This window comes from Nicotiana sylvestris, chromosome 12 (genome assembly GCF_000393655.2).
Source record: "Nicotiana sylvestris chromosome 12, ASM39365v2, whole genome shotgun sequence".
In the NCBI taxonomy this organism is placed as follows: Eukaryota; Viridiplantae; Streptophyta; class Magnoliopsida; order Solanales; family Solanaceae; genus Nicotiana; species Nicotiana sylvestris.
The window spans coordinates 47667958-47678061 of record NC_091068.1 but is presented as its reverse complement, the minus strand read 5'-3'; the positions used below and the strand labels follow the sequence as shown (position 1 = coordinate 47678061).

The 10104-nt window shown below is 37.4% G+C and overlaps 1 protein-coding gene and 1 long non-coding RNA gene across 2 annotated transcripts; both read left to right on the top strand.

The window, feature by feature from the left end:
- Positions 1-341: 341 nt before the first annotated feature.
- On the top strand, positions 342-2289 carry LOC138884351 (uncharacterized). The gene is made up of 3 exons (XR_011404526.1): positions 342-467; positions 1231-1556; positions 1646-2289. It is a non-coding gene; the product is annotated as an uncharacterized lncRNA (long non-coding RNA).
- A 190-nt stretch (positions 2290-2479) lies between these two features.
- On the top strand, positions 2480-3820 carry LOC138882994 (uncharacterized). The gene is made up of 5 exons (XM_070163646.1): positions 2480-2821; positions 3034-3118; positions 3193-3267; positions 3352-3426; positions 3534-3820. The coding sequence occupies exons 1-5, from the start codon at positions 2480-2482 to the stop codon at positions 3818-3820; spliced, it is 864 nt and encodes a 287-aa protein (XP_070019747.1).
- The last annotated feature ends 6284 nt before the right edge of the window (positions 3821-10104 follow it).

Below are 10104 nucleotides of genomic sequence, written 5' to 3'. Positions count from 1 at the left end.
TACGAATGTAGTAACTATCATTAATTGTGGCTAAACTATTTATAATTGATGTAAAAAAAAATGTCTTTAAAGATATTGACTTTTAGCGGCAATTTAGTTAAACATATTAGCCATTAGAATGGAAGCTAAAAGGGCAAACTAAGGCCTCATTTGTTTGCACATAATGGAAGTCTGAATCTTAATCGTTCAGATCCAGCCCATTAAGTTTATTGTTTTTTCTCTTTTAAAACCTTTTAACAAGTGACCGAAACAGACCCACAACAAAGTCCTAATGGCGCTCAGACTCTTAAAAACACGGTAAACGTGATTTTCCCAGTTATTCCCGCAACAAATTTCGCAACTATTCACTCAACGATAAGGCTATATTTTAGCAAATTCCACGCTTTCTTCTTCATCATAAACTTTCACGCCTCTCTCTCTCACTCTCCATTTATCATCAGCTATCCAATTCTTTTTCTCTTGAACAGGTAAGATTCTAACCTTTAGAAAGTATTTTACTATTATTTTATGAACTTCGCAATAAACTTGCCTATTATTTTGTAAAAATTATACTTGTATGAGTTTCAAGATCTCAAGTATAAATTTTTTGGCTCTAAACTTCTAAATTGTTTCATGGATGGTTATCCAAGGTTTAAGCCAAGTTTGGCCGTATTTGCTGCTAGCTTTTGCAGAAGTACTTTTTTGTTGGATCTTCTGAAAATTGTTTGTAAAACAAATATATACGTATAACTTATTCACTAAGTGTTTTGTAGAATAAATTTGTAAAGTATTTTTACGGTGTAATTCAGAAAGCTAATGTCTTGTAGCCTGAAATAGTGTCTAACTTTTAGGCCTAGAGGAATTTTAGAAGCTCCGTTTGAGCTAAAACGTGTTCAGATTAAACTCTTGATGAAGTGTTATTCATGTTGAAAACACAATTGCTCAAACACATTTGGACATTATGAATTTTTTTCTAGGCTTGAGGTAGCCCCATGAGCAACCTCACAGACATGTTGCTTCATATAACTGTATTATCAGAAGCATAACTTTTTCGTTTCCCTTTTATCATTTGTAGATGTGACAGAACCCTTGTTAGTTGAGGTTGATCAAATTTATCATCTTGCATGCCCTGCTCCTCCAGTTCTTTATCATACTACCATGACCATGTATAACATGAACATGTAATAGTCTAAAAGTGCACTCTTGCCTCATCAGTTCATTTTCAATAATCATTATTATTTTATATTTCAGCTATGGAACAATCTAGTGAAAATTCAAGAGCAAATTGGAAAAATATGGATGTAGTAAAAACCTTTTTAGAAAGTTGTATTCAAGAAATATCCTTAAACGGAAGACTTGGAAGTAGTTTAAAGGCAGATTCATGGAACAAAGTTAAACTAGTTTTGGAGACTACTCATAGCTTTAGTGTCACACAAAAGCAGATGAAGAATCACTATGATTATCTAAAAGAAAAGTATCAAGTTTGGTTGCCAATAACCAAAAAGACCGGCAATATTTATGACCCAGCAACCAATATCATTCTAATGTCAAATAGTTAGTGGGATGAGTACATAAAGGTTAGTTCATTATCAAGTAATTCAACTTTTCCTTTTTTTTCTATAAAGGAAAAAGTTTGACGTGCATGTTAAAAATCTCTTTATTATAGGCTCATCCAAAAGCAAAGGCATTGAAGACTTCGCATCTACCATTCCCAGATCTTTGTACAAAACTTTTTGAGGGTTCTACAGCAACAAGAATTCATGGTTGGAGTCCAAGCTGTACATATCCCCGCCCTGGTGTATCTTCAATATCTACTGCTATAAATGTAGATACACCTGATAGCGTCGAAGATCTAGTTGGTAATAAGAATGATGGAGCTCCTACTGATTATCCATCTCAGTCTTCAGTTCCAATTGAAAAGAAACCTTTGGGAAAGAAAAACAAATCTGCATCGTCTCAATTAGACATTGAAGAGAAGATGAGTATTGCATTAGAGTTATTGGTTAAAATAAATAGCGGGCCTGACGTTGAAGAGTGTATGGTAAAACTAGAAGAACGTGGATGGGAAGAACCATTATACAGTGCAACTGTTAGTATACTTTGCGAAGGTAACAGCTACAGGAAAGCATGGATGAACATTATCGAGATTGACAAATTAGAGAATTGGATTAAGGCCATGAGGAAAAAAATGGGGCTTATTTGATTAATCTAATTAGCTAGATTATTAATTAGACGTTAATAATATGGAACCTTCTTTGTTTTTTCCAACTATTATCGATTATGCTTATTTAATTTTTTAATAAAATATTATGCTCGTGGAACATTTTTAATCTGTGATATACCTATTTGAAATGTCTTATTTGAATTATGTTTGATGTGCATGGTATTGTTTTACTAATTAATTTATTTTGATCATGTAACTTTTTATATTTTTCAAATACATAATGTGGTATGCTTATTATTATGTATTACACATTCTCTTTGTTACAACAGTTTAGACATGGACATTGAGGATCAAGTATTAGCGTTGATGAGCTTGTATTGGTGTAAAAATCATTTTAGACTCAAGAATATCCAAAGAAATAAAGATTTAATATCATCTTTATCTGGTGAAAAGTACACACAAAAATTGTTGTCCGGCTCTAGTCGACAGTATTTAGAATTGATGCGCATGTCTCGTGATGCATATGTTCGGCTATGTCAGCATTTTAGACATAAAGGATGGCTCATAGATAGCAAACATATTTCCGTCGAAGAAAAGATAGCAATATTTCTGACCATTATAGGTCATAATAAGCGTTTTGTGGTTATGAAGAGAAGATTTCAACATTCTTCGCAAACGGTTCACAAATATTTTCATGAGGTTCTTGAAGCAATGATGTTATTTGCAAAAGAGATGATCTCATCTAAAACATGATTCAAATCCACAAATGTCTGGTTCTCATCAAAAGTTAAGAAAAATTTTTAAGGTAGTATGTGCCATAAAATTATTCTATAACTTCGTAAGAAAAAAATTCATAACTATTAACATAAAATTATTATTTTTATTTGCAGGGAGCAATAGGCGCACTCGATGGGACATTAGTACATACAGTTATTCCAGCTAATCAACAAATTATTTACAGAGGAAGAGGAAAGGGTAAATGTTATCAGAATATTTTAGCTATATGTGTTTTAACATGGTCCTCACTTATGTTTATGCTGGATGGGAAGGGGTAGCACATGATGCACGTGTTCTAACAGAGATAGCATCTAATCCAGATAATGGCTTTCCATTTCCTCCTTATAGTAAGTGATACAACTTATTAAACTATTCTGAAATAATAAGTTAGGTGTTTATTATATGCATTTAACCTTTTCTTTTGATGACAGATAAGTACTATTTATGTGATGTGGCATATCCTAATACTCGAGGATATCTAGCACATATCATAATATTCGATATTGGTTAGGAGAATATCATCATAGACGAGCCATAAATAAGGAGTAAAAGTTTAACCATGCTCATGCACAACTAAGAAATGTTATTGAACGTGCTTATGGAGTTTTAAAAGCAAGATTCCCAATATTGGACAAGATGGCTCCATATTCTATTGATGTCCAAAGAGATGTTGTTATTGCATGTTTTGCAGTTCATAATTTTATCAGAAAGGAGCGACTAAATGATGACTTGTTTAATCAATATGATTTACCTCAAGTAATATTTGAGGAAGAAGGAGAACACGAACAAGTATTGGATGAAACAAATGGACCTAGCTGGACAACTGAAAATTCGCAATTTATGAACAATATGCCTGAAGAACTTGCACTTCAGCTAATGCAAGGAAGAGGAAATGCTTGATAGTTTTATATTTTTATTATTAGAAATATGTTTTTAATGCTTAAACATTAGAATTTGAAATAATGTTAATTAACTATTTTATTTGAATTTTATATATGTTATGTTTAAATATAGATAAATTGCACATATTCAGATACTAAAAATAAACAGTGTTAATCATTCAGTGTTCAGATCCAGAGACAACATATTAATTATTCAGTTGTGTATTCAGATTCAGACGTCTGAATCTTAATACACATTTTCATATTCAGATGTGTATTCAGATTCAGACGTCTTAATCTTAATAAAAACAAATGAGACCTAAGATGTTTTCAGAAGGGATAATATCGCCATTTAAATAGCCACAAAATAATTGCCATTAAAGATGCGAACTTTTAGTGGCAATTATTTTTAATTTAGCGGCTATAAAAAATAGATGTTAAAGAAGTATAATTAGTCATTTGGATTGGAATTAGTAGCCATTATAATTGCCACAAATAATTGCTTTAGCGGCAATTATTTTGAATGTAGCGGCTATAATAATGGACGCTAAAGAAGTATAATTAGCCGTTTTGGATTGGATTTAGTAGCCATTATAATTGCCGCAAATAATTGTCGTTAAAGATAATAACTTGTAGCGGCAATAAAACATACTGTTTACCAACTTTTGCGAGAATAGCCGCTAAAGGCTTTGTCGACCCCAGTTTCAGCGGCAAAAGGCTAATGGCCGGTAAAAGATATAACGGCTATTATTATTGCCGCTAAAGCCATTTTGTGTTGCCGCTAAAGGTCTTATTTGTAGTAGTGCGTGATCTCAACAAAGCAAGTCCCAAGGATAATTTCCCCTTTCCAAACATACACATCTGGATTAACAACTGTGCCAAGCATGAGATTGGGTCTTTTGTGGACTGCTATGCGGGGTACCAACAGATCTTGATGGATGAGGAGGATGCAGAAAAGACAACATTCATCACACCGTGGGGAACATATTGCTACTGGCCATTTGGTTTGAAAAACACTGGGGCGACATACATGAGGGCAATGACTATTGTGTTCCATGACATGATACACAAGGAGATTGAGGTTTATGTGGATGATGTGATCGTAAAGTCAAAACAGCAGGCCGGCCATGTTAGAGATTTGAGGAAGTTTTTCCAAAGGCTCCGCAGGTACAATCTTAAGCTTAACCCTGCCAAGTGTGCATTCGGTGTTCCATCTGGAAAACTGTTGGGATTCATAGTTAGTCATCGAGGTATTGAGTTGGACCCGTCAAAGATCAAAGCTATCCAAGAATTTCCACCACCAAAGAACAAGACTGAGGTGATGAGTTTGCTCGGGCGATTGAACTACATCAGCAGGTTTATTGCTCAACTGACGACAACCTATGAGCCCATCATTAAGTTGTTGAAAAAAGGATACTTTGGTCAAATGGACCGATGAGTGCCAGGAGGCATTTGATAAGATCAAGGGTACTTGTCTAACCCACCTGTGTTGGTCCCGCCGGAACCCGGGAGGCCTTTAATTCTTTATTTTACAGTCTTGGATAATTTGTTTGGCTGTGTATTTGGTTAACATGACATCACTGGCAGGAAAGAGCAAGCCATCTATTATCTCAGCAAGAAGTTCACATCCTATGACGTTAAGTACACTCACCTGGAAAGGACATGTTGCGCCCCGACTTGGGTGGCACAAAAGTTGAAGCATTATTTGTCGTCATACACTACTTACCTCTTTTCTTGCCTGGATCCTCTAAAGTATATCTTTCAGAAGCCTATGCCCATAAGAAGACTTGCGAAGTAGCAGATTTTGCTCACAGAGTTTGACATTGTCTATGTGACTCGAACCGCGATAAAAACCCATACATTGGCCGATCATTTGGCCGAGAACCCGGTCGATGAAGAGTATGAACCATTGAGAACTTATTTTCCCGATGAAGAAGTGATGCATATTGACAAGGTGGAGTAGGTTGGAAAACCAGGTTGGAAACTTTTCTTTGATGGAGCCGCTAACATGAAAGGTGTCGGAATAGGGGTTGTGCTCATTTCTAAAATAGGGCATCACTACCTTGTTACGGCCCATCTTCATGTTTATTGTACTAACAACATGGCTGAATATGAGGCATGCATTCTGGGTTTGAGGTTAGCTGTAGATTTGGGAGTCCAGGAAGTCTTGGTCTTGGGGGACTAAGATCTTTTGGTGCATCAGATTCAAGGAGAATGGGAGACTCAGGATTTAAAGATCATACCGTACCGGAAATGTTTGCATGATCTTTGTCAACGGTTTCGATCATAGAATTCAGGCATATTCCAAGGATCCATAATGAGGTTGCCGATGCTTTGGCTACCTTGGCGTCAATGTTGAACCATCTGGACAAAGCTTATGTCGACCCTCTGCATATTCAAGTTCGTGATCAACATGCCTATTGTAATATGGTTGAGAAAGAACTTGATGGTGAATCGTGGTTCCATGATATCAGGGAATACATTAGGAAGGGGGTATATCCGATACAAGCCACAGATGATCAAAAGAGAACAATTCGGCATTTGGCTAGTGGATTTTTCTTGAGCGAGGGAATTTTGTACAAAAGAACTCCAGATCTTGGGCTATTGAGATGCATAGATGCTAAACAAGGCACGACTATCATTACAGAAGTGCATTCTAGGGGTTGCGGGCCACATATGAGTGGGTATGTTCTGGCAAAGAAAATTCTTCGAGCAGGATATTATTGGCTCACCGTGGAATGAAATTGCATTAGCTTTGTGCACAGGTGTCATCAGTGCCAGGTACATGGATACTTGATCCATTCTCCCCCATCTGAATTGCATACAATGTCCGCACCATGGCCCTTTATTGCTTGGGGCATGGATGTCAATGGACCAATTGAGCCCGCGGCATCAAACGGGCACAGGTTCATTCTAGTGGCCATCGATTATTTCACTAAGTGGGTTGAAGCTAAGACTTTCAAATCTGTGACCAAGAAGGCAGTGGTCGATTTTGTTCATTCAAATATCATCTGTTGGTTCGGAATCTTAAAGGTGATCATCACAGATAATGGTGCTAATCTTAACAGTCATTTGATGAAAGAAGTATGTCAACAGTTTAAGATTACGTATCAAAATTCCATCTCGTACTGCCGCAAGGCGAATGAAGCAATCGAGGCAGCCAACAAGAACATAAAAAAGATACTTCGGAAAATGGTGCAAGGTTCCGGGCAATGGCATAAAAAGTTTCTCTTTGCTTTGCTGGGTTACCGCACTACTGTTCGCACTTCAATAGGTGCAACTCCTTATTTATTGGTATATGGTACTGAAGCAGTGATACCCACGGAAGTTGAAATTCCATCATTGTTGCTGAAGACGAAATTGATGATGATGAGTGGGTCAAAACCCATTTAGAGAAATTAAGTTTGATTGACAAGAAAAGATTGGCAGCAGTGTGTCATGGTCAGTTGTATCAAAAGAGAATAGCAAGAGCATACAGCAAGAAGGTGCGTCCCCAGAAATTTGAGGTGGGTCAGCAGGTGTTGAAACACATCCTTCCACATCAAGCTGAAGCTAAAGGCAAGTTTGCCCCAAATTGGCAGGGGTCGTTCATCGTAACGAGAGTATTGTCCAATGGTGCTTTGTATTTAATAAATATAGAAGGCAAATGTGTAGATATGGCTATCAATTTTGATGCGGTCAAAAGATATTATGTATGATTTATTTGGTTTGTCTAATTGTTGTTTGTACTTGGCATGTGTTTGAAGAATGGAATGACGAATGCATTTTATTCTGCTATCTAAACACTTTATCCTTTGTTAGCCCTTTTGAGCCTTATTTATTTTCTTTCATACCCCTCTTTTGGAATTAGTAGCAAGTTTAAAAACACGAACACGAAAGGTAAATAAGAAAAAAAAAGGAAAAGAGAAGAGAAAAGAGAAAGAAAAGAATGGAAAAGAGTAAAGAAAAAAGAGAGAAAAAAAGAGAAGAAAAGAGAAGAAAAAAAAGAGAAAAAGAAAAAGAGAAAGAAACAAAAACAAAGCAATTCCTATGTCATGAACTACGTTCGACCTGATTTCTTTAAAGGATACGTAGGCAGCCTCACGGTTCGGTCCCGTCAAAATAAAATTCAAAAGTCCCCAGGCAAAGAAACTGGGGCAGAAGTTGTAGTTTCGTAGGAGATCTGATTCCAAAATTTGTAATTTTGAACACATTTTAGTTGTTTTTGAGCCTTTATACTATCCTTTCCCTCTCTATCCAAAAGCCCACGTTACTGTCCAAAAAAAGACCTTTCGATCAATCTTTGAGAAATGCCAAGTCAGGCAATATAGAGGTACGAGTCGTCAGGGGCAATACTCCGTTCTACACAAGGAAAATGAATGAATGAGAGAGTCCTATTGGTGAAAACCCTTACATGCACCGTAGGTCGATGGAAAGATGATAGAAATCAAAATGAAAGAGTCATACTGGTGAAAAACCTCACGGGCACCGTAGGTCGATGGAAAGATGAGAGAAATCAAAATGAGAGAGTCTTATTGGTGAAAACCATCACGGACATCTTAATGTGACAGTGAGTCGAGAGATGAACAAATGAGAGAGGTTTGTTGGCAAAAATCCTTCAGGGCGCCGCAAGCCAAACAAGGTTGGTGACTTTGCAAAGAGATGGGAATATGGAAAGCCCGGGGCATAAAGTATGACAACTGAAAGGTGATTGGTTGAATAGGCTGGGCTGATTAATCCGAAATGCATGTCATGATCATTGGTGCCAGTTGCCTCACTCAGATAAGTCTCTTTTTCTTTTCTCCCTCAAATAGTCATCCTGTTTCAAATTTTCTTCTTTATTCTTAACTCTCGAAGTCATTGCATTTCATTTCTTTTGGCTTTATCTCTCTAAGGATTTTCCAATGTCAACCTTGTTTAAGCAAGTAAGAAAGGATTTCAAAGCTTACTACCAACGTCCAAATTGCACAAAGAAAAGTGCGGCCAAAACATACCGGAGATAGCATGATGCAAAATGAAAAATAAGGTGTTAGTAAAAGTTCAAGTGGTAGACTGGTTGGTGAATTTTGTGGAAGATACACAGGTTCAGATTGGAAGGACAAAAATGTAAAACAGTGGGTTGAGTGCAAAGCACTCGGGTCATTCAGGGTCCTGTGGTTGAGATTCAGTCAGAAAGTCAAATAGTTCTTTGCTAATCCAAGGCAGCCCGTCATAACAAAGCACGGAAGTGGAAAGGCCACCTTCAGCAAGAATGCAGCAAACTGACCACCATATTTTCAAACTGATAAATTTTTCTTTGATTGAAATATGGGCAGGAAATTTCGTTTATTCCGGAAGAACCCTTCGTGAGGAAAGCATGTACCGGACAGGTTTGGCCGTAACTCTTCAGAACCCTCCTGGATAATGGGATTTAGTTTAAAATTCTCAAGGCCCTCCTGGATAATGGGATTCAATTTTTAAAGGTTCTCAGGACCCTCCTGGATAATGGGACTTAGTTGAATTCCAAGACCTTCATAGATAACAAGATTTAGCATAAGCTCTACCTTTAGGAAATATAAGCTGGCTTTAAAGCTTTCACTCTTTAGATGAGATTCAATTTGAAATTTTCAGGACACTCCTGGATAGTGGGATTTAGCTTTTAAATTCTTAGAGATACTGGGCAACATAATTCGATTAACACTCACAGATGTGCTCATATACCAAATTGGGGCAGAAAAGTTTCTTTGTTTTGTCTATTTTATTGTAATCAGGCGCCCACCTGGAGAACAAGGGAATACAGTTCAAGTTTTGGCAATCAGGCGCCCACCTGGAGAACAAGGGAATAGAGTTCAAGTTTTGGCAATCAGGTGCCCACCTGGAGAACGAGGGAATATAGTTTTGAGTTTTGGCAATCAAGCGCCCACCTGGAGATCAAAGGAATACAGTTCATGTTTTTGGCAATCAGGCACCCACCTGGAGAACAAGAAAATACATTTCAAGTTTTGACAATCAGACGCCCACCTGGAGAACAAGGGAATACAGTTCAGGTTTTGGCAATCAGGCGCCCACCTGGAGAACAAGGGAATACAGTTCAAGTTTTGGAAATCAGGCGTCCACCTAGAGAACAAGGGAATACAGTTCAAGTTTTTGGCAATTAGGCGCCCACCTGGAGAACAAGGGAATACGGTGCGAGTTTTTTGGCAATTAGGCACCCACCTGGAGAACAAGGGAATACAATTCAAGTTTTTGGTAATCAAGCGCCCACCTGGAGAACAAGGGAATACGGTGCGAGTTTTTGGCAATCAGGCGCCCACCTGGAGAACAAGGGAATACAATTCAAGTTTT